General features: G+C 41.7%; 1 protein-coding gene and 1 pseudogene across 2 annotated transcripts; both read right to left on the reverse strand.

Annotated features, from left to right (window-relative positions):
• Positions 1 to 241: 241 nt before the first annotated feature.
• On the reverse strand, positions 242 to 9,952 carry RFK (riboflavin kinase). Of its 2 annotated transcripts, none has more exons than XM_017543252.1 (4): positions 9,519 to 9,948; positions 7,731 to 7,882; positions 3,938 to 4,040; positions 242 to 519 (listed from the first exon to the last, which is right to left on the reverse strand). In XM_017543252.1, the coding sequence occupies exons 1-4, from the start codon at positions 9,598 to 9,600 to the stop codon at positions 455 to 457; spliced, it is 402 nt and encodes a 133-aa protein (XP_017398741.1). In that variant the 5' UTR covers positions 9,601 to 9,948; the 3' UTR covers positions 242 to 454. The 2 variants fall into 2 exon arrangements, with proteins under 2 accessions (XP_017398741.1, XP_017398742.1); XM_017543253.2 differs by lacking the exon at positions 242 to 519 and adding an exon at positions 969 to 2,926 and having other exon boundaries at positions 9,519 to 9,952.
• A 13,793-nt stretch (positions 9,953 to 23,745) lies between these two features.
• LOC108314347 lies at positions 23,746 to 24,945 on the reverse strand (annotated as a pseudogene).
• Positions 24,946 to 27,540: the final 2,595 nt, after the last annotated feature.

Raw genomic sequence — 27,540 nt, forward strand, 5'->3', positions numbered from 1 at the left:
TGTAAATTCTATTTTGGACAATTCCTGAGTATCTGCCCAATTTTTACTTTACTTTTAAATTTTAATAGAGACAGGATCTTACTATGTTGCCCAGGCTGGAGTGCAGTGGCTAGTCACAAGTGGTCATCACAGCAATTCTGGCCTCAAGTAATCCTCCTGCTTCAGCCTCCCAAATGGCTAGGATTATAGGCACATGCCACAGCACACAGCTGCCAAATTTTTATACACCTTGCCATTTGACCATTTTTGTTACTCTTTTATTACATTATATATATATTAAACAGTCATTTCAATTTCTGTATCTGATAACCCTGGATCTGCCAAATTACATGCAGAGTTTATACTACAATTAGTTTCTGCTTTTGTTTATGATGTCATCTCTTTTGGCAGAATAGGTTTGTTTCTTGGCTCCATCTCTGAAGACAAGACTTCCACTTCCGTCTCCCAATCAGAATCATGTTTCATGATAAGCTCTAACTGCAGACTTGTAAGCCTCCATAGTTGAGGAAGATGAGAGTTCTGGGGATGAGGGTTGAAAGAGTATCAGCATGCAACAGAGAAAGGCAAATGAGTTCAATGTTGCTGCTTATGGGGTTGGTGGCAAAAGACTAGAAGGTTACAACAGAACTCTGTTTTGGAACAGGAGTTATGCAAGAGAACCCAGACCTACCTACACTCTTGTAGCTCTTATAACTCCAAAATGTAACAGGAACCCTTATTCTCAGGAAGTGGACTTTAGTAGTGATGCCCTGTGAATGCTCTCCAAATAAACCTCAGTCACGGTGCTGCAGGCGTAAACACAGGGGATCTTGAAGGCAATGCCCTTGGTTGTAGAACTACCGCTGCATGCCAGGTTCTCACTACAGCTGCCACCTATAACTTGCTCTTCAGGCAACTTAACACACTGAGGGTAGCAATCAGCCAATAAATTAGAAATGAATAAAAGATTCAAGCTGACACAGGGAAAGAAAAAATATCACCTAGTCAAAATTTATTTCAAGGCCTGAAAACATTCCGACTAATCAAAATGGTACTAACTGCAACTTCTTATAAGTTTTTGAAAAATATAGACACAATTAACCCCTCAAACACCACACGATCCGATTCTCAGAAGCAATGGCTATTTAATAAGATGTAAAGGGACAATAACCTAACAACGAACTTTCACACACCTAAAGAGAGTATTTAGTAACAAGCTCTTCAGACAAAACACAAACATTTTCACATTTCCCATGTTTGTTAACTTTGCTTCATAGAGCCACTGATAACCGAGGTTTCTTTCAAGTATAGGATTTCTAACATTAAAAACTGTCTTTTTGACATTTATAAAGAAATAAAAAGTAAAACACAATCCAACTGTATTTATGAGTCTCTCTTCTCCAACAGCTTTAGATGTTTTTCTGAATACTTTTTACACAAAATAAAGTATTTTTATTAAAATCAGTTCTAATTCATTTATGCAGATTAGGGGAAAATGATTCATAATCAATTAACTTTAAAATTACCTTCTATGTTTCTATCTCTAGCCCCGTATCACCACCAAATCTGTTGCTACAGTGAACAATGATGCAATGTACTGTTTGAGAGGGCCCAAAGGAATCTGTAATCTTTATTTCCCACATATTGGTTAGTTGGAGGAAAAATCCACAGTATGAAGACTATTTAACTAAAACTTTATGCTTTTACCTCAAGCTACAAGTAATTTTTAGACTAGCATTAAATTATATTGCACATATACAGCTACACCAGTTTAGATTTGCCTTGGAACAAAATTAATTTCAAGGCCTTAAATATTAAAAATAAATAATTTTATAACAATTTCATAGTTTAATTGGCTCTTAGTTTTGCTAGTGAGGGAAACATTTTGTTTTCTTTAAGAAATTGGTACATGTAAACCTAAAGATGAACTCTGTTTTGCTTTTCCTAAAAAAGGAAAAAAGAACCAAAGAAAAATGTTGAAGAACAAGAATATTTACCCTTAAAAAGAAGCATTATCCAACAAAAAGGAGACATACAGATTTGAAAACACTTACTTTACTGTCTTCAACAACAACAAAAAACAGATAGGGGAAGTCCAGAGGACTTAGAACTGAAGTAGCTCTATACAAAATGAAAATGGTACAATGATGTGACTTCAAAGAAAATGACTAAAACAAAATTTCACAAACATCTTCATGTTTGTAATGTATTAATGCACAAAATATCAAAAATGCAAAGTCTGGGTTTCTTCCCTGTAGGTTTATGATAAACTTATCAATTTTCTATATAATGCATTTCCCTTTTTTTTTTTTTTTTACCAGAGATGGGGTCTCGCTATGTTGCCCAGACTGGTCTTGAACTCAAGCAATCCTCCCACCTCAGTTCCCAAAGTGCTGGGATTACAGGCGCAAGCCACTGCACTTGGCCTTAATGCATTTACTTTTATAAGCCTTCTTTGTTTAGAAGTATACACTATACAAGTACATACGTGCTGGTATTTTACCATGAAAATTTCATATTTCATCTCAAACTAGTGATTTGCCTTTTTACCCGTACTTACACATAAGTAATACCTTTCTAGTGGTATATTTTAATCAATATGAATTTTTTAAATCTTGATTTTTAAATGAATCTTTTAGTGCTATGACATGATGGGCTTCATTTAACAGTTGAAGCATGATATGGTAACTACATTGTACTGTTTAATTCACAACTGTAGAAAAGTGTTTGATTCTTACAACATAACCAAGATGAGGATGGACAGTAATACACACAGAAACACTAGAAAACAGTGAATGAATAAATACAATTTTTCATCAGTGGCCATTCATTGTTTTGCTTTTGGAAACCTGGAAGAAATTGTCTTCTTTGATTTTCAAATGTTCTGGTAAATCTAGTTGTTTCTTAGCTTCCTCAATATCACCATGAATTGCTGAAATAAGTGACACTGCAGAAAGAATATACCAGATAAAAATGATGAAAAACTGTTAACATACTTTTTACTAGTCCTGTTTAGCCTCTCCTAAAAACTCACAGGCTGGTAGTATCTCTGGCACAGGGTAGATACCCAGCAAATGTTTGTTCCATCACTCCTTCCAGGCCTAAGTCAATGGTACACAAAAGACATGTCCCTAGGCCAGGCGTTGTGTCTCACATCTGTAATCCCAGCACTTTGGGCAGATCACCTGCGGTCAGGAGTTTGAGACCAGCCTGACCAACATGGTGAAACTTCATCTCTACTAAAAATAGAAAAATTAGCTGGGCGTGGTGGCAGGCACCTGTAATCCCAGCTACTCAGGAGGCTAGACAGCAGAATCCCTTGAACCTGGGAGGCGGAGGTTGCAGTGAGCCGAGATTGCACCACTGCACTCTAGCCTGGGCTAGAAAGAGCAAAATTCCGTCTCAAAAAAAAAAAAGATATGTCCCTAATCTTATAATTAAAAAGAAAGGCATAGGCAAAAATATCAAATGGAGGAAACTGCAAATATCAAATGGAGGAAACAAGCATTCACTATTCTTTTAGGTTGGTATTTATACTTGTAAAAGAAACTTTACAACAGAGTTAAAAGTATCACACTACACTAACAGATACCTGATAACATTTGTTTCAAATGTTCTCTGATTTACTATATCTCAAACACCAGACATTTTGATAGATTTCATTAACTTCTTACTGCTGGAGAGAAGCAGCCAGCCTGTTAAGTTGGAAGCTAGGCCACCTTACTTTATGACTTTCAGAATGTTAATCTCTCTGTGCCATTTCCTCAACTGAGAAACAGGCAAAATAATCCCTCACAGGTAAAAGAAGATAAATTCATGTAAAGCACTTAAAATGGTGCCTGGCATATGTTAAATGCTCAAATGTGATCAGTCCTGCCATTATTTATTACTGGTAGTAGTGGTAGAGGTACCTGCAGGAGCAGTAGTGATAATTAAGAAGATTAAAATAAGAACTTACCTAAAGAATCAAAGTTCTTTTCTGGTCTGAGGTAGCCAACAATGGCCACATTGAGGATTTCCCCATAGAAGTCCTCTTTGAAGGTATGCATGATATGTGTTTCCTATAGTCAAGAAATGTTAAAAACAGTGCTATCAGATTACAGTGTACCTGAAATCTGAAATATACCTTCATGTTTATGGTGGGTTAATTTAAAAGAAACAATCAACACTCCTTAAATTTTTAATGATCTAGGTTAAAATCTAGGTGCAGTTTTCCCCTAAATTTTCCCAGTGCTCCTATTTGTGCCCCTGTCTTATAAACCTGAGTGAGGTGGCAGCGTCTGGCATGATTTGCTGTTGCTTAAAAAAAAAAAAAAAAAAAAAAAACCTGACATGTTTCCAAGGAAGTAAGCATCTTATCAAGGTGAGAAAACAGGACACCAAAGAGGGAATGAGAAAAGTATTAAAAGATGTTAATACTAAAAAATTAGTTGTTAAGGTCAGTCAGGTCTGTACATCTCTGACACATAACAAGCATGGAAACTTCAGAGTTTGGCAGAGCTGAGAACTGATGGGGCAGGGGAGCCATGCACCTTCTTGATCAGGGAGCAAAGTGGCAAAAGGGCATAGGGCATGTTAAAGTAAAATGCTGCATGAGGTAGAAAGTGCCTTAAAATCTAGTTCAGCTAAATCATCTGGGCAGTATTATGGTTAAGAGCACTGATTTAGAGTCAAAAGTCTGGGTTCCCATACTTGGTTAACTGTATAACTAGCTTTTGTGGGGCTTAGTTTTCTCGTCTGTAATGGGCAGGGGGCAGTTTGAGTTAGAAGATACATAAAGTGCCCCATGGCTTTGGGGCTATGAACCAATACATTTGACGTGTATTCTTTCTTTTCAGTAAACATTTGAATAATAAAAAAGAAACTAAGATATTTAAGACCAGCCAGGCGCAGATGCTCACGCCTGTAATCCCAGCACTTTTGGGAGGCCAAGGAGGACAGTGCATTTGAGGTCAAGAGTTCAAGATCAGCCTGGCCAACATGGTAAAACCCCATCTCTACTAAAAACACAAAAATTATCAGGGCATGGTGGTGCATGCCTACAGTCCCAGCTACTCAGGAGGCTGAGGCAGAAGAATTGCTCAAACCTGGGAGGTGGAGGTTGCAGTGAGCAAAGATCACGCCATTGCACTCCAGCACTCTAGCATGGGCAACAGAGTGAGACTCCGTCTCAAAAAAAAAAAAAGATATACAAAACCATGACACTGACAATTACAAGACACTACTGAGAGAAATGGCAAACTTCCCAAACTAATCTACAAAGTCAATGCTGCCCCAACAAAAATCCTAGTGAGTTTTTAAAAATAGGAGAACCTGACAAGTGTTTCCAAAATGTATATGGAAAAGCCAAAATTATCCAAGAAAATCTTAAGAACAAAACTAGAGGGCTTATACAACTAGATATCAAGACCTATGATAAGACAAGCAGACCAAGTATGTATGAGTGTATTTTTGGATTCACAAACATGTAAGGTCACTTGATTTATGTCCCAAGTAATACTGCAGCACTGTTGCGAAAGGATGGTATTTTCAATGCATAAGCAGGTCAATACTACATCCATAAGGAAAAAAGTATTAATTTTAATCTCTACCAGATACCATACTAAAAAAAATCAATTTGAAGATATGTCAGTTAATTAAGCTTTTAGAAAAAAACCACAAAGAAGTACCTCATGACTTTGGAGTAGGCAAAGATTTCTTAAACAGATTATATAAAGCACTAGCTATTAAAGAAAAATCTTGAATTGGATTATATTAAAAATTAAGAACATCTAGGCTGGGTGCAGTGCTCATGCCTGTAATCCTGGCACCTTGGGAGGCTGAGGAAGGAGGATTGCTTGAGCCCAAAAGTTTGAGACCAGTTTGGGTAACATGCTGAAACCTCATCACTATAAAAAAAAATTAAAAATAGCCAGGCATGGTGGCACATGCCTGTGGTCCTAGCTATTCAGGAGGCTGTGATGGGAGGATCACTTCAGCCCAGGAATTTGAGGCTGCAGTGAGCTGAGATTGCATCATTGTACTGCAGCCTGGGTGACAGAGCAAGGCCCTACCTGAAGAAAAAAAAAAACCTCCGTTCAATACACCATTGACTTTAAGAAAAAAAAAAAAAGCAACATGATGAAAGAAGTTTGTAATACAGTACACAGTTCCAACAAAGAAAGTGAATCTAGTTGTGTCATGAAGAACTTATTTAAGGTCAGTAAGACAACACATTTTTTTTAAGGGCAAAGGACTTGCACAGGCAGTTCAGAGATGTCCATTACTGGCAAAGGCAAGCAGAAGTTCAATTTTCCACTGGTAAGATATGCCTAGATTTCAAATTCAATTTTTCCTAACTCTCAAAAGGCATTTGTTAACTGGCTCTATTATAACATTTTTGATATCTGAGAAGCTAAAGAAAAATTAGTCATAGGACATTGTCCCCTCCCTTTCTTTTCCTTCCTCATTCAACAGAAAAGTATTTTGTGATCTTTCCATTGTTTTCCTTGTCTCCAAACAATAATTTTCAAATCATTAATACTCAAAAATAACTGAAATACTAAGCAAAATGTTAAGCAGCTCTGAGTCGTTACTATTGCTTATACCAGCATTTAACTCCATAGCTTTCCAATAGTGACACACTTCACTTCTATTAACTCCACGAAGAACAAAATTTAGATTAACTGTATTTTGCTTTTGCCACACATTTCAGCTGACAAAAGGTTCAGCCAAATCTAACAGATAAAACACTGAAGTTGTGTGGGTCCTGTAAAAAGAGTAGGGCAGAAAAGTATACCATACCCTCAGGTGGTTTAAAAAGGAAAGCGACAAGCACCAATGAGGGACTATATCAATAAGCACCATCCAGGTAGTAACCTGTTTTATCTTAAGAGGGTGACCAACTAATTGATGTATGAAGTAAATGATAAATGAAGTGCACTAATTGTGGCAAGCTGAATTTTATGAAATATGCTTTTAAATCATTTTTATCTTTGGTAAGTGAGTCTTTCATAGACAGCAATTATCAAAGTCAGTATTATAATTTTGGTTTTTAACTCTATTTTCTACATAATTTTAAAAACAAATGCATAAAAAAATTATTAATCTTTGTTATTGGGTACCACAATATATAAGGATATAATCTGAGCTGGACGCAGACAGTGGCATGCACCCATAGTCCCAGCTCTCTGGAGGCTGAAGGAGGAGGATTATTTGAGCCTATGAGTTTGAAGCTATGAGTGAATAGCCACTGCACTCCAGTCTGGGCAACATAGTGAGACCTTATCTTTTAAAAAAGAAAAAAAAAAGGATGCAATTTGTGAGCTCTGTATGCTATTGAAATTAAGTTGGTATAAACTTGAATTAAACTTCTAGAATTTCAGGATGTTAAATATAAACCCCATGGTAACCACAAAGACAGTATCTACAGAAATACATAGAAAGTAATGAGAAAGGAAATTAAAATACGTTGCTACAAAAAAAATAAAAATAAAAACTACTACAAAGGGCAGTAATGGAAGAAGTGAGGGACATAAAAGTTGTAAGGCATATAAAAAGCAAATAGCAAAACAGAAGTCCCTCCTTATCAGTAATTACTTTAAATGCAAATGAATTAAACTTTCCAATTAAAAGGCAGAGATTGCCCAAAATTCCAGTTTTTGAGCCACATTGTGATTACCACTGATGAGCTATTTCTTCATCTAATGCTATAATATGTTACTCTAAGTCATCATACCATTTTCAGTTACAGAGACAAATATAATGCTTACCATGGATTTCTTCGTATTCTTGTAGTATGGGTTCCAGCCTATGCTCACCACCATCTTATGGACATCTCCACTTCCAACACTGGCCCAACCATAATAAATGCCAGTGGATATATCAGCTGGAAGATTATCTACCACTTGCTCAGGAAAATTAGCTAAAAACAGAATTAAATATTTTAAGTATTATAAATTTTGTATTAAATATCTGTAGCCGGGTGCAGTGGCTCATGCCTGTAATTCTAGCACTTTGGGAGGCCAAGGCAGGAGGCTCATGTTAAGCTCAGGGGTTTGAGACCAGCCCGGGTAATGTAGTGAGATCCTGTCTCTACTAAAAAATTAAAAAATTAGCTGGGCAGAGTGGCCTGCACCTACAGTCTTAGCTACCAGAGAGGCTGAGGCAGGAGGGTCACTTGAGCCCAGCAGATGGAGGCTGCAGTAAGTTATGATCACATCCCACCATTGCACTCCAGCCTGGGTAACAGAACCAGACTCTGTCTCAAAATAATAATAACAAAAACCAAACATTGGTAAAAATCAAGCAAAGCTAATAATGTACATTCACAAGACTCCTACAACTGTCTATAATTATCTATCCCATCCTTCCATTTTCCGGCTCAGATTTCCCTCTCCTATCCACATGATTAGGTTATAAACAAAGTACCAGGTAAGTGTATAAAGCTGTCCAAAAAAAAGCCACACTCTTGGAGTAGGAGGAAAAAAACAACTACCAGAATAGATGGATTTTTTTTTTTTTCAAATTTGTTCTTTCCTAAACAGGTACTTGAAAAGTTTTTCTTTTTTTTTTTTTTTTTTTTTTTTTTATCACTTGTGGTTTAAATTCTTTTTTCAATGAATAGCTCATATGTGCTATGTTTTTCATCTTATGAATTGCAACAATTGAAATTTTTATTATTTATTTATTTATTTATTTTTATGTTTTTTTTTTTGAGACGGTCACCCAGGCCGGAGAGTAGTGGCATGATCTCGCCTCACTGCAGTCTCCATTTCGCGGTTCACGCGATTCTTCTGCTTCAGCTTCCTGAGTAGCTGGGATTACAGGCACGCACCACCATGCCAGGCTAATTTTTGTATTTTTAGTAGAGACACGGTTTTACCATGGTGGCCAGACTAATCTCAAACTCCTGACCTCAGGTGATCCACCCTCCTTGGCCTCCCAAAGTGACGGGATTACAGGCGTGAGCCACCAGTTTCTTATTACTGAAACACACCAGCCTAGGCCCCAAGCTCAAGGCTGACTTAAGTCAAAACGCACCCCTGGCGTGTATTTCTCAGGACGAATTCCAGTCGGGTCTCAATTACTGAAATTAATGTAGACAGACTGAGGAGGTTAGCTGAATCTCATTCAACTGTGTCATCATTTGGACACTATTTAATTACAAATTAAAAACAAAACCACCTTAGAGCCAGCTTGCGAGTTCACCCGATCTGGCCCACGGTGCGTCTCTAATGAGCAAGACAAGCGCCATGCTTGGCCAACTGTGCCTTGGCTGGCCAGGGAGGCGTGAACCGGGGATCCGGCGATTCATCTCCGGCTTCCCGCCCTCACCACCCTTCAACCCCGGTTCCGCCGAGCTCAAATCCAGGGACAGGGACCAGCTCCCTCAACCTGAACAACGGTCCTTAGTCGCAGAGGAGGAGCTCGGGGAGGAAGAAGGGTGTCCCGTCTGCCGCGGCCCAGAGGCCACACCACCCGGCCCCGAGTCCGCGGCTGCCGCCTTCCTCGCTACCCACGTGACCCGGCCCGAAGCCCTCTTGCCGCCCGGCTCTCACCCGTGGGGATGCCCAGCTGCTTGGAGCCGCGGCCGAAGCCATGCACCACTTGGCCGCGGCAGAAGTAAGGCAGATGCCTCATAATGCAGTCCGCTCGGGGCAGGGGCTGCGGCCCGGTCCGCGCGTCCTGTGGAGCCGCCGTCGACGCGGTGCCTGGACCCCAGACCAGCCAGGGGGCAGGAGTGTGACCTCTGCCTGCCGCGGGGCGCACCAGAGGCCGGGCGACGCCAACGACACGCCCCGGCGGATCCCTGACGCCGCCGACCCAGCAAAAGCCGCTCAGTAACTCCGGAGGGGCGTCTCTGCGAGGTAGCAAGATCAACGACTGAAGTAAATGCCAATGTGGGCGGAGTGTGGGGAGGGGGCGGCCCGACGCCCAAAGCCCGCCTCCGCGCCGCCGGCTTGCGCTCGCTTCCACAGCCGAACTCCCGCGCCCGTTCGGCTTCCGTAGCCCCGCCCCCCACCGTAGCCTCGCCTCGCTGGGGCCACGCCCTGCTCCCGCCGCGGCCCCGGGGCCCAAAGGTCTGGATCTCGGGCTTCGCTTCAGCCCCAGGCGATAGAAACTAACGTGGGAACCTCATTTTCTACTGAGAGCCGCGAAAGCACCATTCTCAATTCTGGGTTTTCTTCCCCTTCCTCCTGTTCATAACAATACGGACGCCAAAGTGGGACGCTCTTAGCTCCTTGGCAACCGCTGTGTTGAACGTCAGGCAGCGCTCGTTCCGTTCTCTCTTTAAACATTAAAGCTCCAAAATCCAGCTCAAAGATCGCCTCTTCTCAGAGGCTTTTCCTGGCCGCCCTACCGGAAGCGGTCGTCCTCCTCCCGGACCACTGACCAGGTTCTGGAGTTATTAACATATTCGAATGTAAGCTCCAGGGGAGCATTCCGTGTCTGTGACGCTGTTAACCCCAGCGGCTAGTGGAAGGTGGCCGAGATGGGCGGTGACGGTCCCCTCCACGCTGCCTCCTGGACTACTTCACAAGCCCGGTGACAGGCTGTCCCTCTACTGCAGTGCACACAGAGGCCCTCCGCCCCTCGGAGCTGCAAACACGCACGCACCCTGGGAGGTAGCTCAGGGATCACTCACAGGATATGCAGGGTGCAAGGTTACACGAAGGTGCATCCTCCTACCTCTCAAGAACAAAGACGTTTTTTATTTATTTTAAAATTTTTTAATCAATGGAATCCAAAGAAATAAGCTTAATTCTTCTTTTCTTTTTTGCTCTATACATTTGTATAAAATTCTGTCCAGACGGTGTGGTCTTCTTTCTACCTTCCATGTCTGTAACTCTGATAATGTTTACCTGATATTAAATTTATGTTCTAGGCCAGGCGCGGTGGCTCTTGCCCAGTAGTTTGAGAGGCCGACCCCAGAGGATTGATTGGGCCCAGGAGGTGGAGGCTGCAGTGAGCTGTGATCCCGCCACTGTACTCCAGCCTGGGCGACACAGTGAGACACCACCCCTTAAAAGAAATAGAGAAGAGGAAGGAAAGGAGGGAAGGGGAAGGGAAGGGGAAGGGATAGTGAAAGGAAAGAGAAGGGAAGGGAGAGAAGGACCTAAAGAAGCAGTTATGGTCAGTTACTTATCTATACAGAATTAAAGAAAGAATAGTGACAATAACGGCAATAGTAATACCGGTAGTAAGAGTAGTAATAACAAGTTATGAAAAGCAATTAAATTATCTGGAGAGGCTTAAGAGTTATTTTAATAAGGTCTTCACAGTATTCTCTCACTCTTGACTCCCATCCTTGATAAGATTATGCTGCATTCCTTCTTATATAGGGAGGATGTCGCTCACATGGTAATTTCATCTGCTTTTAAGAAACAGAAAAGAGGTCGGAATGATTTTCTTGTATCTACTGTTTTTCAAGTGCTTTTAATGCAAAATAGTCAATATGCCAGAATGGCATATTTTTAACTTCATCAGTGATACATCAAATAAGAAAAGCCTGGAGGTGAGAACTTGATAAATCATCCCTGGGTCTTACTCCACTAAGCCCTAGGTTCCAAGAAGGTATGAGAATTAAATCAGATAAAATAATTAAATGAGTCATAGTAGATAAATGAGGAGAGGTAGTTTTAAGAATTAATAGAATGCTAAGTACTTTGCACACTGTCTCATGTAATCCTCTCATCAGCTTTGGAGGAAAGCATTAACCTAAACTTATAAAAATGGACAGGGCATAGTGGCTTACACCTGTAATCCCAGCACTTTGGGAGACTGAGACAAGAGGACCCCTTGAGTCAAAGAGTTCAAGACCAGCCTAGGTCAAATAGAGAGACTTCTGTCTCTACAAAAAATTTAAAAATTAAAATTAGAGAGGGAGAGAAGAAGAATAAAAAAAATGAAAAGAAAAGAAGGGGAGAAAGTAAGAAAGAAAAATTTAAAAATCTGCCAGGGCCTGGCGCAGTGGCTCATGCCTGTAATCCCAACACTGTGGGAGACCGAAGCTGGTGGATCATTTGAGCTCAGGAGATGGAGACCAGCCTGGGAAACATGGTGAAACCGCATCTCTATAAAAAATACAAAAATTAGCCAGGAGTGGCGGCACTTGCCTGTGGTCCCAAATACTCAGGAGGCTGAGGCATGAGAGTCACTTGAACCTGGGAGGCAGAAGTTGCAGTGAGCTAGAGATCACACCACTGCACTCCAGCCTGGGTGACAGAGCAAGACTCTCAGCCAAGTGTTGGTGGCTCGTGCCTATAGCCCCGGTTACTTGGGAAACTGGGGCATGAGGATCACCTGAGCCCCAGAATTCGAGGCAGCAGTGAGCTGTGATTAAACCACTGCACTCCAGACCGATGACAAAACGAGACACTGTCACTAAAAAATAAATAGGCCAGGCACAGTGATTCTTGCCTGTAATCCCAGCACTTTGGTAGGCCGAGGCAAGGCAGATCACCTGAGGCCAGGAGTTCCAGACCAGCCTGGCCAACATGGTGAAACCCTGTCTCTGTAAGAAAAATACAAAAATTAGCTGAGCATGGTGGTAAACGCCTGTAATCCCAGCTACTTGGGAGGTTGAGGCAGAAGAATCGCTTGAACTCAGGAGGCGGAGGTTGCAGTGAGCCGAGATTGATCCATTACACTCTAGCCTGAGCAGCAGAGTAATACTCCATCTCAATAAATAAATAAATAAATAAATAAACGTATGAAAAAGGAGAGATTTGTAGAATGTTTAAGATGAGGCAGTCAGGCTCCAATCTTTTAAACTACCATTTACATGTTAAGTCATATGTATAATTACTGTGTAATCAGTATAGGATATAGAAGAAAAAATTCTTATGTCCACACAAAAACCTATTTGTTTTTACTGCAATCCATTTTTACCTCTACTCCCACTGAATGCAAGTGGGACGGATAAATGAATTTTTTTTTTTTTTTTTGAGTCTTGCTTTGTCGCCAGGTGCCAGGCACCAGGCTGGAGTGCAGTGGTGTGATCTCGGCTCACTGCAACCTCCACCTCGCGGGTTCAAGCAATTCTCCTGCCCCAGCCTCCTGAGTAGCTGGGATTACAGGCACATGCCACCACGCCCAGCTAATTTTTGTATTTTTAGTAGAGACAGGGTTTCACCATATTGGCCAGGATGGTCTCAATCTCTTGACCTCGTGATCTGCCTGCCTCGGCCTCCCAAAAACTGGGATTAGAGGCATGAGCCACCGCGCCAGGCCAATGGATATTTTATTTCTATTTTATTTTATTTTTATTTTGTGTCACACGGATATTTATAGCAGCTTTATTCAGAATGGGCAAGACATGGCAGCAACTGAGATGAACTACAACAGGTGAATGGATAAAACAGCTGCTTTATATCCATATAATGCCATACTATTCTGTGCTAAAAAGAAATGAGCTATCAAACCACAAGAAGACATAGAGGAAACTCAACTGCATATTACTAAGTGAAAGAAGCCAGTCTGAAAAGGCTACATACTCCATGATTCCAATTATATTACATTCTGGATAAAGCAAAACTAGAGACAGTAAGCAGATCAGTGGTTGGGGAAGTTGGAGGCAGGAGGGAGGGATAAATGTGAAGCACAGGGGATGTTTAGGGCAGTGAAACCATTCTGTATGATGCTGTCATGATGAATACATGACGTTGTGCATGTATCAAAACCCTTAGAACTGTACAGCAACAGCAGTTGCCAACCTAAAACTGCTCTAAAAAATAGTCTGTTCGTTTTTGAAAAATTAATCTAAAAATTGCCAACTTAGAGTCTCACATCAAGGTTCACACTTTCCACATCTAAATAGTTACCAAGTCTCTCTCAATCCATTTTTACCCCTACTCCCACTGAATGCGAGTCATTACCGCCTACCTGCACAGGTGTAGCCAACTCTCTGTTCTCCCAGCCTTAGATTTGACACCAGTCTATCTCAACCACATTTTTGTGCTGCAGTAATCTTTCAAAATGCCAATCCGATCAAATCACTTTAATTTGATCTCGGCCCACTGCAACCTCCGCCTCCTGAGTTCAAGCGATTCTTCTGCCTCAACCTCCCAAGTAGCTGGGATTACAGGTGTTTACCACCATGCTCATTTTGTGCTTCCCCTTGTCTTTAGGGGAAGACTCTAAGCTAAACCACTGTTCACAGATTCTCCCTATCACACCCCTCAGCTCCTGCCTCTACACTCTCTACCCAGAAGCCCTAGGGAACTTTTCCAGTTCCTCTAACTCACTCTTGGGACTTCGTTTAAACAGGCTTCGTACCATGAGACAATGCTACAGTGGGCCAGAGAGCAAGGGAACCCTGTGAGTCAGGTATGCCTGACAACGCCTTCCAGAGAGGTAGGACTTGAGCTGGAGCCTTGGGATGTGTGTGAATCGACAAAACAGAGAAGAGGAAATAAACATGTCTAGCTAGGGAGAGTTGTCGCGATCGTATTTCCAAGACAGGGATGTGCAAAAGCAAACCAGAACGACCAAGCTCTACTGAGGGGTGATAGAGCTTAGTAGTAGGTAAGAGGGACTCTGGCTCTTACACCAGTTTCCTGTCTGTGAGAAAGAAATAATCACCATAGCACCCCATAAAGCATTTGAAAGATTTAAGACCTATTGCATGTGAAGCCACTAAATCAGTGTGTAATGTGTAGTAAGCCTTCTGTATTGGCTATTATAATGATGATTACCTGTTAGTCTGTAGTAGAAAAATGCATTATAACCAGACTACAGTCCAAATAAGCTGGTTGAGTGTAAATGTCTTCAGAATTCTACCTTGGAAAACAGACATGTAAAATTCTACATAAAAGCCCAATATAGAATATAAATAATGTTTTATTTAATTACTTACGTATTTATTTGAGAGATGGGATCTCACTATGTTGCCCAGGCTGGAGTGCAGTGGCTACTCACAGGCAAGCTTACACTACAGCCTCGAAATCCTGGAATTAAGCCATCTGCCACCCTCAGCCTCCTCCATAGCTGGAACTACAGGTGTATACCACCATGCCATAAAAACAAGTGTTATTTTATAACCACAAATGTATTTGTGTTTCAGACTCACAAAATTTACTTCATATAGTGCAAATTTACTCAATAAGAACTCATTAACTAAGTTTAAGGTGTAAAGGAAGAAAACTACTTTTATTTCCTCAACGCTAATGAGTTCTTAGAAAGAACGCTGTAACAACAAACAGATTAACAAAGCAAGAGCAAACACATGTTTATGATCATGTATACTTTATATGCATTGGGAGATGCCCAGGGAATGAATAGTTCTCAAAGAGGTGACTCAGACCTCTAGTTTATATAAACTTCAATAAAGAACATTAAGGCTCAACACGATGACTCACACCTATAATCCCAGTACTTTGGGAGGCTGAGGCCAGAGGACCCCTTTAGCCCAGGAAGTCGAGGCTGCAGTGAGCCATGATCGTGCCACTGCACGCCAGCCTGGGTGACAGAGCAAGACCCTGTCTCAAATAAACAAACAAAAAACACGCTAAATTTCTAAAGAAAGGACAAGACAGAAGAAAAGAACTTTGGGTCTCTAGAGGTGGCAAATTGTGGGAAGGCAAATAAATGGTATATAAAATTCACTTAGCAAAGCTTGTTAATGGAGATTCCTGCTGTGGCATCTCCACTCAGGTGAGGTCTAAAGTTGTCTTCAGTGATTAACTTTTGTCCTTCCAGGTAGAGAGGGAAGAAGGGCACCTTTGTCTTTGTAAATCTGTGTCCTGCTTCTAGGTAAACAGAGGAAGGGCAGAGAGCTTTCCTGTAACTGCCTCTTCCCACTTGCTCTTAGCTTAAACATCTTTATGTCAAAGAGGCATATTTTTTGGTTAACACATCCGGATTTCCTTCAACACTCTCCATTACATCCAAATTTGGTTCATATTACTGTTTGTACTGTTTTATCCTATTAAATTTAGAAAACATATATTTTAAAAAACATTTTGAAAACTAACTTCATAAAATACATTTTTAAATGAAGTGTGCTTTGAATAACTTTTTGAAGCACACAGATTGTAAATTACTCATCTGGTCTAACATTGTTATTTTGCAACAAAGAAAACGGACTGAGAACCTGCTACCTGCTAGACCCAAAAGAAAACAGAGAATCTACAAAATGCTGAGAAGCTCTCCATCCCTTTGACAATGGCCCTAAGATCACCTTTTCTGGGAGAGGAAGTAAGTGACCTCCAGGTCTGTCTGCTCTATACAGCTACCTCATAATTGTCCACAGTCAAATGTTTGTTTGGCTAATTGATTTGTTGTTGCTGTTGTTGTTACTGTTGTTTTTTGAGATGGTGTCTTGCTGCGTCACCCAGGCTGGAGTGCAGTGGTGCCATCTCAGCTCACTGCAACCTCCACCTCCCAGGTTCAAGCAATTCTCCTGCCTCAGCCTCCTGAGTAGCTGGGATTTACAGGCATGGGCCACCATACTCGGCTAATTTTTGTATTTTTAGTAGAGATGAGTTTTCTCTGAGTTGGTCAGGCTGCTCTCAAACACCTGACATTGCGATCGGCGTGCCTCAGCCTCCCAAAGTACTGGGATTAGAGGCATGAGCCCCTGTGCCTGGCCTTGATGGCTTAATAAATACACTTCACATATGGAAATGGAAGGTTGTCAATAGTTCTAATAAATAATTCTTATACCTGCATGGAATGTAAACCAAATTTTGTTAACTTCTACCCACAAGAGACATTAAAAGTATATCTGGAAAATTAGATTCTAATGTCAGGTCAGGCCTGAAAACCAAGAGCCTACCTAAAATATTAAATATTATAGAAAAAGGTATTCCTTCCTTCAATCTTGTTGGATGCTTTAATAGGGTCCACTCCAAATCAAGGGTGTGATGATCACTAATTTTTAAAAATCTATACTCCACAAGTATTTGAGTACCTACTGTTCTTTCTGTATTTCCTGTGTGGCTTTTTGATTTTTTTGTTGTTTTTGTTGTTATTTTATTTTATTTGCACTGAGCAAAAATCGCTCGTATTACCAGGGGAAAAACTATGCAGATACAATATTAAATTCTCACCACCAAAACCAAAATCACTACAAGAATTTCATTCCTCATTCATCCACAAGGTGGCGTATTACCATTTTGCTTTTTTTACTGATATGTACCTGGAACTGCAGTGACCATGAAACAAGAAATGCAAATGGAAAATGAAACTAGGGAATAAGGCTCATCAGCCTCTGTGTTAGGCTCGGGAGAATTCTGTACTCAGCAATGTTTGTCTTGCTCATTGCTTCATGTGTTTGGATTTGGTTCTTTGGTGAGGCATGGCTATTGCATTCTACCTTCTTCCTCAATCACAAAAGTATTTGATAAAAAGACTGTCCTAATTTGGAAAGTTAATACTACTATTTGGTGCTTCCTTTGAACATATGTTTCACTATAGAAAAATAAAATGAAGGCAGGGTGCCGCGGCTCACACCTGTAATCCCACCACTGTGGGAGGCCGAAACAGGAGGATCACCTGGTGTCAGGAGTTTAAGACCAGTCTGACTGACCAACATGGTGAAACCCTGTCTCTACTAAAAATATAAAAATTAGCCAGGCGTGATAGTGCATGCCTGCAGTCCTAGCTATTCAGGAGGCTGAGGCAGGAGAATCTCTTGAACCCGGGAGGCGGAGGTTGCGGTGAGCCAAGATCGTGCCATTGCACTCCATCCTGGGCAACAAGAGCAAAACTCCATCTCAAAAAATGAAAAAAGACTTTTTTAGGTTCCCAGAAAAATTGAGAAGTACAGAAAGTTCGCATATACTCCCTGACCTTCAACACACACATACACAGCCTCCTTCACTCTAGACTCCTGCACTAGGCACTAGAATGTACATGTTACAACTGATATTTCTACGTTAATGCATCATCACCCAAAGTCTGTAATTTACATGAGGATTCACTCATGGAGTTATACATTCTATAGGTTTGGACAAAGGGATACTGACCTGTATCCACCATTATCTTATCATATAGAGTGTTTTCACTGCCATAAAAATCCTCCGTGCTTTGCTTATTCATCCCTCCCTCACCCCTAATCCTTGACAACCACTGATCTTTTCATTGTCTTCATAGTTTTGCTTTCTCCGCAGTGACATATAGTTGGAATTATAAAGGATTAGCATTTTCTTTCACTCAAAAATATGCAGTTAAGGTTCCTCCACATCTTCATGGCTTGATGGCTCATTTATTCTTAGCATAGAATAATATTCCATTGACTGTTTGTATCACACTTTATTTTTTGTGTCACACTTTATTTTCTTATTCACCTATTGAAGGATGTCTTGAATGCTTCCAAGTTTTGGCAATTCTGAATAAAGCTGCTCTACACGTCAACCTGCAGGTTTTTGTGTGAATATAAGTTTTCAACTAATGTGGGTAAATACCAAAGAATACAATTGCTGGACCATATGGTAAGAGTACGTTTAGTTTTATAGAACACTGCTGCACTGTCTTCCAGAATGACTATACCATTTTGTATTCCCACCAGCAATGGAGGAGAACTCCTAATGCTGCACATCCTTGCCAGCACTTGGTGTGGTCAGTGTTCTGGATTTGGGCTCTTCCAATAGGCGTATAGTGGTCATTTGCATTTCTCTGATGACATATGATGTGGAGCATCTTTTCATATGCTTATTTGCCATCTGTATATCGTCTTTGGTGAAGTGTCTGTTCAGGCCTTTTGCTCATTGCAAAAATCAGGGACCAGGTGCAGTGGCTCGTCCCAGCACTTCGGGAAGCCAAGGTGGGAGGATTGTTTGAGCCCAGGAATTCAAAACAGCCTGGGCAACACAGTGAGACCCTATATCTACAGAAAATATTTTAAAAATTAGCTGGGCATGGGTGATACGTGCCTGTAATTCCAGCTACTTGGGAGGCTGGTGTAGAAAGATCACTTGAGCCTGGGAGATCAAGGCTACAGTGAGCCATGATTGTGCCACTGCACTTCAGCCTAAGCAACAGAACAAGACCGTATCTAAAAAAAAAAAAAAAAAATCATCAGGTTGTTCACTTTCTTCTTTTTGAGTTTTAAGAGTTCTGGCCAGGTACAGTGGCTCATGCTTGTAATCCCAGTACTCTGGAGGCTGAGGTGGGTGAATCACTTGAGGTCAGGAGTTCAAGACCAGCCTGGCCAACATGGCAAATCCCAGTTTCTTTTAAAAACAAAAATTATCTGGGCATGGTGGCACATGCCTATAATTACAACTACTCAGGAGGCTGAGGCAGGAGAATTGCTTGAACCCAGGAGGCGGAGATTGCAGTGAGCCAAGATCGCTCCACCGCACTCCAGCCTGGCGCCTGGCGACAGAGTAAGACTCTGTCTCAAAAAAAAAAAAATTAGCCAGGCTTGGAGGCATGTACCTGTGGTCCTAGCTACTGGGGAGGCTGAGGCAGGAGGATGGCTTGAGGCCAGAAGGTCAAGATTGCAGTGAGCAATCACACCACCGCACTGCAGCCTGAGTGACAGAGCAAGACCCTATCTCAAAAGGAAAAAAAAAAAGAATCCACTGTAATGGGAAACATTTCATTCTCAAAACTGACAAACAAACCTCTCATGTTCCTGTTAGTGGTAGTTCTGAATGTTCAATATTTTTTTCTCATGGGGTCAAAAAGTACCTAAGTATATAATTGAAAGTGGAAAAATAGGGGATAAAAATCAGAGATTGAGAGTTTCACCATTTTCACTTGTGTGTAAATTGTTAATAGGAATGTGGAATTATAAAGCACTGAGGCAAATAAAAATGTTATATTAAACAAAGATAAGCAATTCACCCTCGTAGCAATTATAAATGAACTTGTTAGATTTTCCTGGACAATGTCAGCATTTGGATTTTTACAAACAAGTAAATGTTGGCTGGACACAGTGGCTCACACCTGTAATCCTAGCATTTTGGGAGGCCAAGTTGGGCAGATCACATGAGGTCAGGAGTTTAAGACCACCCTGTCTCTTCTAAAAAAATATGAAAATTAGCTGACCATGGTGGCTACTAAGGTGGCTGAGGCACCAGAATCGCTTGAACCCAGGAGGTAGGCTGCAGGCAGCCACTGCACTCCAGCCTGGATGACAGAGCAAGACCCTGTCTCCAAAAAAACAAAAAAACAAAAAACCACCACAATAACAAAAAACAATGCACACAATTTAATGTCTTATTGATGGCAACTCAATGGTGTTTGTAGCTTTTTCTTTTTTTTTTTTTGGAAACAGAGTCTCACTCTGTCATCCAGGGTGGAGTACAATGTCTCAATCTCAGCTAACTACAACCTCCACCTCTCAGGCTCAAACAATTCTCCTGCCTCAGCCTCCCAAGTAGCTGGGACTACAGGTACATGCCACCACACCCAACTAATGTTCGTATTTTTTATAGGGACAGGGTTTTGCCATTATGTTAGTTCATTCTTAGGCTGCTATGAAGAAACACCCAGGACTGGGCAATTTATAAAGAAAAAAGGTTTAATTGACTCACAGTTCTGTATGGCTGGGGAAACTCCAGGAAACTTATAATCATGGCAGAAGACACCTCTTCACAGGGTGGCAGGAGAGAGAATGAGTACAAGCAGGGGAAATGCCAGATGTTTATAAAACCGTCAGATATCAGGAGAACTCACTATTACTAGAACAACATGGGGGAAACCGTTCCCAAGATTCAATTATTAATACTTCTCAACAGGTCCCTCCCATAACACATGGAGATTATGAGGATTAAAATTCAAGATAAAATTTGAGTGGGGACCCAGCCAAACCATATTAGCCATGTTGCCCTAGTTGATTTGAACTCCTCAGCTCAGGAGACCCACCCACCTCAGTCTCCAAAAGTGCCAGGATTACAGGTGTGACCACTGCACCACACCACAGTAGCATCTTAAGCTGCAGTAGATTTCATCCATTCACTATGCAGATAGATAGTTCTTGATTTATGTTAATTTGATGTACAAATTTTGGCTTTATTAAAGTAGAACAGTGATATGCATTCAGTAGAAACCATACTTTGAGTACCCATACAATCATTCTGGTGCTTTTTGTTTTTGTCCTTTTTTGAGACAGGGTTTTGCTCTGTCACCCCAGCTCAAGTACAGTGGCGTGATTATGATTCACTGCACTCACTGCAGCCTTGGCCTCCTGGGCTCAAGTGATCCTCCCACCTCAGCCTCCAGAGTAGCTGGAACTACAGGTGCATGCCACCATGCCCAGCTAACTTTTGTATTTTTTGTAGAGACGAGGTTTCTCCATGTTGCCCAAGCTGGTCTCAAGCTCCTGAGCTCAAGCAATCTGCCTGCCTCAGCCTCCCAGATTGATGGGATTATAGGCATGAGCCACCATGCCTGGCCCAACCATTCTGTTTTTCACTTTCAGTACAATATTCAGTAAATTTCATGAGAGATTCAACACTTTATTATAAAATAACCTTTGTGTTCAATGATTTTGCTCCATTGTAGACTAATGTAATAAGTGTTCTAAGCACATTTAAGTTAGGCTAAGCTAAAGTATAATGTTCAGCAGGTTGGTACATTAAATGCATTTTTGACTTAAGGCATTTTCTTTTTTTTTTTTTTTTTCAGACAGAGTTTCGCTCTTGTTACCCAGGCTGGAGTGCAATGGCGCAATCTCGGCTCACCGCAACCTCCGCCTCCTGGGTTCAGGCAATTCTCCTGCCTCAGCCTCCTGAGTAGCTGGGACTACAGGCACGCGCCACCATGCCCAGCTGATTTTTTGTATTTTTAGTAGAGAGGGGGTTTCACCATGTTGACCAGGATGGTCTTGATCTCTTGACCTCGTGATCCACCCGCCTCGGCCTCCCAAAGTGCTGGGATTACAGGCTTGAGCCACCGCGCCCGGCCTTAAGGCATTTTCAATTTCAATGCTAAATATGGGTTTAGCAGGACATAATCCCATGGTAAATGGAAGAACATCTACACTTTTCTAATGAGTTGTCCACAATCACCACCACCACCACCACCATTGCCATCACCCTTGCCATTAGTCCTCATGTTTTCCTCCTTGGAGATTGCTGTGGTTTAAATGTGTCCCCCAGAGTTCATGTGTTGGAAGCTTAATCCCTAATGATGCAACTCTGTTGGAAAGTGGGGCCAATTGGAGGTGTTTTGGTCATGAGGGCTCCAACCTCATGAATTGATTGATGCCAATTATAAAAAGGCTGGTGCTGTGAACTCATTCTCCTGCTCTCTTGCATCCTCCCTTTGCCTTTCCCTCATGGGATGACGCAGCAAGAAGGCCCTTGCAAGATGCTGGCCCCATGATCTTGAACTTCCTAGCATTCAAAACTGTAAGCCAATAAATTTCTGTCTATTATAAATTATCCAGTCTCATGAATTCTGTTATAACAGCACAAAACAGACTAAACCAGAGGTCAGTCATCACAGTTACTGTCAGGTCTCCATATGCAAGCCGGGAGCCTGAAAGTCTGAAGTCCTGCTTGCCTCGGCTGATGTCTCCCACGTCCTGCCTGTGTTCGCCAATGTCCCTGATCGCTTCCCTGGACAAGCCCCTCACCCAACCCTGCCACCTTAACTGTTCTTATGACAATGTAAATACCTCTCACCCAACCCTGCCATTGTAACTGAACTTGTGGTCATGTATACCCCTTGCCCCCTACCCCCACCACTGTAACTGATCTTACTCTGCAACACCCTTGCCCCCCCAAAAAACTACCCAAACCTATAAAACCAACTCCTAACCCAGAGGCCTTTGCTAATGCCCTTTTCGGCCTTAGCCCACCTGCACCCAGATGAATAAACAGCCGTGTTGCTCACACAAAGACTGTTTGGAAGATTACAACAGTTACCAGTTTTGACAAGATTTTAATGAATAAAAGAATTGCTTAATTTGTACTGCAAAATGGCATGTTGGCCACAAATCTGCAATGAGATAGGCACAGATGATGTTACACTTTTTTTCTCATGCTTCCATGAGATGGGGATTCAACAGTTCTTCCAGGAATAATGTAAGCTATGACACAGTTTGATGAAATCCACAGAAGTTAATTAATTTGATGCCATCATTAAAATTTTCACAGTGGAATGGCAAGGAATTTACTAAGACGGTATCCTTTTTGTTGGTGGTGTTTATAAATACAATCTGAAATAATCTGTTAAATCAAAGGCTTGCTTTTCCTTGAACCTGACAAAGTTGGTTCACAATAAAGTTTACCACATCAGAACTATTTGTTGACATGTTACTTTCTAACGTGCATTCAGCACTAGATGCTAGAGATTACAGAGAATGGTTTGCCTTTGAATCAAAGGTGTGGCAATTGACTGTGTAAACATTTTCTGAATTGTGATGTTTTTTAACGTCAGGAGTTCAAGGCTAGCCTGGCCATCATGATGAAACCTCATCTTTATAATAAATAAATAAATAAATAAATAAATAAATAAATAAATAAATAAGCCAGCAGGGGTTGGGGAGGAATTGAAGAGGCCATTTTGCCTTCCTAGTGAATTGAATATCCATTCTCATAGACAGGCCAAAATCAGACTATAATATTTTGTTTAATCTTATAAAAAGTATCTAGTTTTTCAATACTTTAAAAGTCCATGCATTTTTCAAAAGCTAAGCAGAACCTGGAACCCAGACCTGGGTCCTGGGGAAGCAGTCTGTGCAGCAGGAGCCCGCCTCAGGTGCACATTGGAACTAGGGGGAAAAAGTTGCTTCTCCCTGTAGTGTCTCTCCAGGTTTCATGACTGATACAGGTTAACATTATGGCAATAGGCAAAGTAATAATTTTTTTTATCATTAATAAGATGGAAGATGTTTATTGCATTCTATTTTTGGTGGGACAAAAATGTAACATACATTTGTTTAGCCCGACATTGTGAAATACACAACACATGTAACTAAGTAAGCAGGATTTTTCTATTCCTAGTCGATTTCTGAGGACTAAATCGTGAACTGCTCCCAATGTAATTAAATATTTCTTGCAATAGTTGGGCACCAAGTTTAAGATTTATTAATTTTCTCCTCTCAGTATAGGCAGCAATTCACCATTTTCTTCCAGTTCCTTCACAATATCCAATCCTCCCACCAGCTCCCCTTTCATATACAGCTGAGGATACATCGGTCGATTTGAGTAAGCTTTTAATCCTTGCCGCACTTCTTCATCCTCCAATATATCATATGTTTCATATTCAACATCAGTACTACTTAGTATTTCCAGAATTTGTTTGCCGAATCCACATTTTGCTTCTTGTTTGTTTTCTTTCATAAACAGCATCACAGAAGCTTTATTTGTCAGCACTTTGAGGCTTTCCTTTAACTTGGGAGTTTTGGGACAAATTGTATCTAGTTCTTCAGATGCTTCTAGCTCCTGAATTATATGAAGTCCTCCTATGAGCGTTCCAGAAACGTAGAGCTTAGGATAGGTAGGTCAATTGGAAATGGCTTTGAGCCCCTGTCGAACCTCTTCATCTGAGAAGATATCAAAACTGCTAAACTGAATATTACGTTTGTGAAGAATTTCCACCATCTGCTTGCTGAAACCAAAGTGCGGTTCTTGAGGAGTTCCTTTTATAAACAACATGCAAGGGGCAGCATGAGTCAATTTCTTTAGGCGAAGGTTGAGATGTTCTTTAAGATGTTCATTAGCGCTGGGTGGGAAGGAGCCATTAGAGGCAAGCCGCTGAACTTTTTTGGTCAACTCTGGGGCATGCGCACCAACTAATCAGTCGATTTTCTGAGAATTCTTGAAAAACAGAAAAGTGGGAACAGAGCTAATTTCATATTTTTCAAATACTTCAGGAACACCTTCAGCTTCCAACTTCGCAAATGAAACTTGAGGATGTTCTTTAGCCAACTCTGCCATAACTTCGTTCATCTGGTGCCCAGACATGGAGCACAAGGAGGGACTTGGCTTTGAGGCACAGCAGCTCCTCAAACTGCCTGGCTGAGCCGACCTCCTCCACAGCTGCCCCCGCCGCCCCCGCCGCCCCCGCCGCCCCCACTACCATGCTCAGGAACAATATTGAAAAGACCCAGCTCCATTTTCACAGAGTAGATAAGGAATGAATTTGGAACTGAGAGGCAATAAATGGATAATAGGTACAGTAATTAACATGGACTGGCAGACTTCAGGTAAGGCTGGATCTTGGGGTAGCCCAAAACGTTTATAATAAACTCTTTTTTCATCTCAAAAAAAGGAGAAAAAAATAGGACCTGGGCCTTAAAGTCTTTCTGTTTCACAGAGCACTCTGAATAATGTAAAACTGGATGATAGATAACTAAATCCCTTTTTGGGCCCTATTCAAAATGAAAAGGTCAAAAGTTTCATATTGGTGTCAAGACAAAGAGGATTCATGCACCCCATCTCAGAAAACAGTAAAAATGAAATTGGCCATCCCATAACCAAAATCAACACAAACGTACTTGTTCTAGAACTTTCTTTCTTTCTTTCTTTTTTTTGAGATGGAGTCTCACTCTGTTACCCAGGCTGGAGTGCAATGGTGTGATCTCGGCTCACTGCAACCTCTGCCTCGCGGGTTCAAGCAATTCTCCTGCCTCAGCCTCCCGAGTAGCTGGGATTACAGGCGTGTGCCACTGCACCCAGCTAATTTTTGTTTTTTTAGTAGAGACGGGGTTTCACCATCTTGGCCAGGCTAGTCTCGAACTCTTGACCTTGTGATCCACCCGCCTCAGCCTCCCAAAGTGCTGGGATTACAGGCCTGAGCCACCGCCCCTGGCTCTAGAACTTTCAGTTAAAAAGGACATTGGACCATCACAAAAGTTCATATGAAAAACATCACCCAAAGGCTAGTAAGGAATAGTATTTTAATTCAATTTTTTTTTTAGACAAAATTTCGCTCTTGTTGCCCTGGCTGGAGTGCAATGGCACGATCTCATCTCACTGCAACCTCTGCCTCCCAGGTTCAAGCGATTGTCCTGCCTCGGCCTCCTGAGTAGCTGGGATTACAGGTACCTGCCACCAGAGCCAGCTAATTTTTGTATTTTTAGTAGAGACGGGGTTTCACCATGTTGGCCAGGCTGGTCTCAAACTCCTGACCTGTGATCCACCTGCCTCGGCCTCCCAAAGTGCTGGGATTACAGGTGTGAGCCACTGTACCTGCCTTCATTTTTTTTTTTTTAAATAGAGTTTCTCTCTGTTGCCCAGGCTGGAGTGCAGTAGTGTGATCATGGCTCTTTGTAGCCTTTACCTTAAAGACTCAAGTGATCCTTCCACCTCAGCCTCCTCAGTAACTGGGACTAAAGGTGCTTGCCACCATGTTCAACCAATTTTTTTTTTCTTTTTTGGTAGAATCGAGGTTTCACTATGTTGCCTAGACTGGTCAGGAACTCCGAAGCTGAAGCCTCCTTCCTTGGTGTCTCAGAGTGCTAGGGTTACAAGCATGAGCCACTGCACCTGGCCAGCTAGCCCTCCTTTTTTTTTTTTTTTTTTAATACCAAGTCTTGCTCTGTGGCCCATGCTGAAGTGCAGTAGCTCAGTCTCAGCTCACTGCAACCTCCGCCTCCCAGGCTCAAGCGATTCTCATCCCTCAGTCCCCTGAGTAGCTGGGAATACAGGTGCATGCCACCACACCCAGCTAATTTTTGTATTTTTAGTAAAGATAGGGTTTCCATGTTGGCCTTGAACTCCTAACCTCAAGCAATCGGCCTGCCTTGGCCTCCCAAAATGCTCGGATTATGGGCATGAGCCACTGCACCTGGCCTCATCTCTTAAAGTAACACGCACACACATACACAGGAAAAAGAATGAAAGAATATATATTGAAGTAGCTCAGTTTGGGTAGTGGAGTTACAGATGACTTTTACTTTCTCATATCTAAATTTTCTAAATTGACCATCTATTACAGAGGAAGGAAAGTGAATGAATATGTTAAAATGTCTTGGCAAAATTCCCAACTGGGCTAACAACTAGGTGCACTGAAATTTAGTTCTGACACTAACCACCTGGGTTAGTATCAGACTCCACAAGGTAAGGCTCAGTCCTCCACAAGACTGCCCTCACTCAGATGCCAGCCTTCGGTAGGGACCCCAGGTCATCCACACTCTGATCTACTCGCTACAGATTTGGGGGTCCCACGATCCACTCAGTTTCCATAACTTGCTAGGACAACTCACAGAACTCAGGAAAGTGCTATGCTTATGATTACAATTTTATTATAAAAGTTACACATAGGGCGGGATCTGGGAGGGAACACAGAGCTTTCTTGCTCTTTCCTCTTAAAATCAGGAAACATCTCCCTCCCAGCCCATCAATGTGTTCACCAACCAGGAAACCCCACTGAGCTTCTGTGGCCAGAGTCTTTTATTGGGGTTTCATTATCTAGGCATGATTGATTTAATCACTGTCTACTCAACTGAACTCAATCTCCAGCCCCAGTCCCCTCTGAAGTCAGGAGGTCAGGCTGATATCAAAGCGCCAACCCTCAAATTAAGTGGTTGGTCTTTCCAGTGACCAGTACCCTTCCTGAAGCCATCTGAGAACCTGCCATTATCAACTCATTAGCACAGCAAAGACTCCTATCCCTTAAGAAATTCCAAGGCAGTCGAGATCCAGGATGGCTGATTGCTGGCGGCTCAGGATTGTG

The sequence above is a fragment of the Cebus imitator genome, unplaced genomic scaffold, assembly GCF_001604975.1.
Source record: "Cebus imitator isolate Cc_AM_T3 unplaced genomic scaffold, Cebus_imitator-1.0 Scaffold150, whole genome shotgun sequence".
NCBI classification, from domain to species: Eukaryota; Metazoa; Chordata; class Mammalia; order Primates; family Cebidae; genus Cebus; species Cebus imitator.

Excerpts from the sequence above, each read along its gene's own strand:
- RFK (XM_017543253.2), bottom strand. The coding sequence starts at position 9,600 with ATGAGGCATCTGCCTTACTTCTGCCGCGGCCAAGTGGTGCATGGCTTC. Across the intron at positions 7,883-9,518 it reads GCAGCTGGGCATCCCCACGG|CTAATTTTCCTGAGCAAGTG; the intron begins GTGAGAGCCGGG and ends TTCTGTTTTTAG. Across the intron at positions 2,927-3,937 it reads AAAGAACTTTGATTCTTTAG|TGTCACTTATTTCAGCAATT; the intron begins GTAAGTTCTTAT and ends TTCTTTCTGCAG.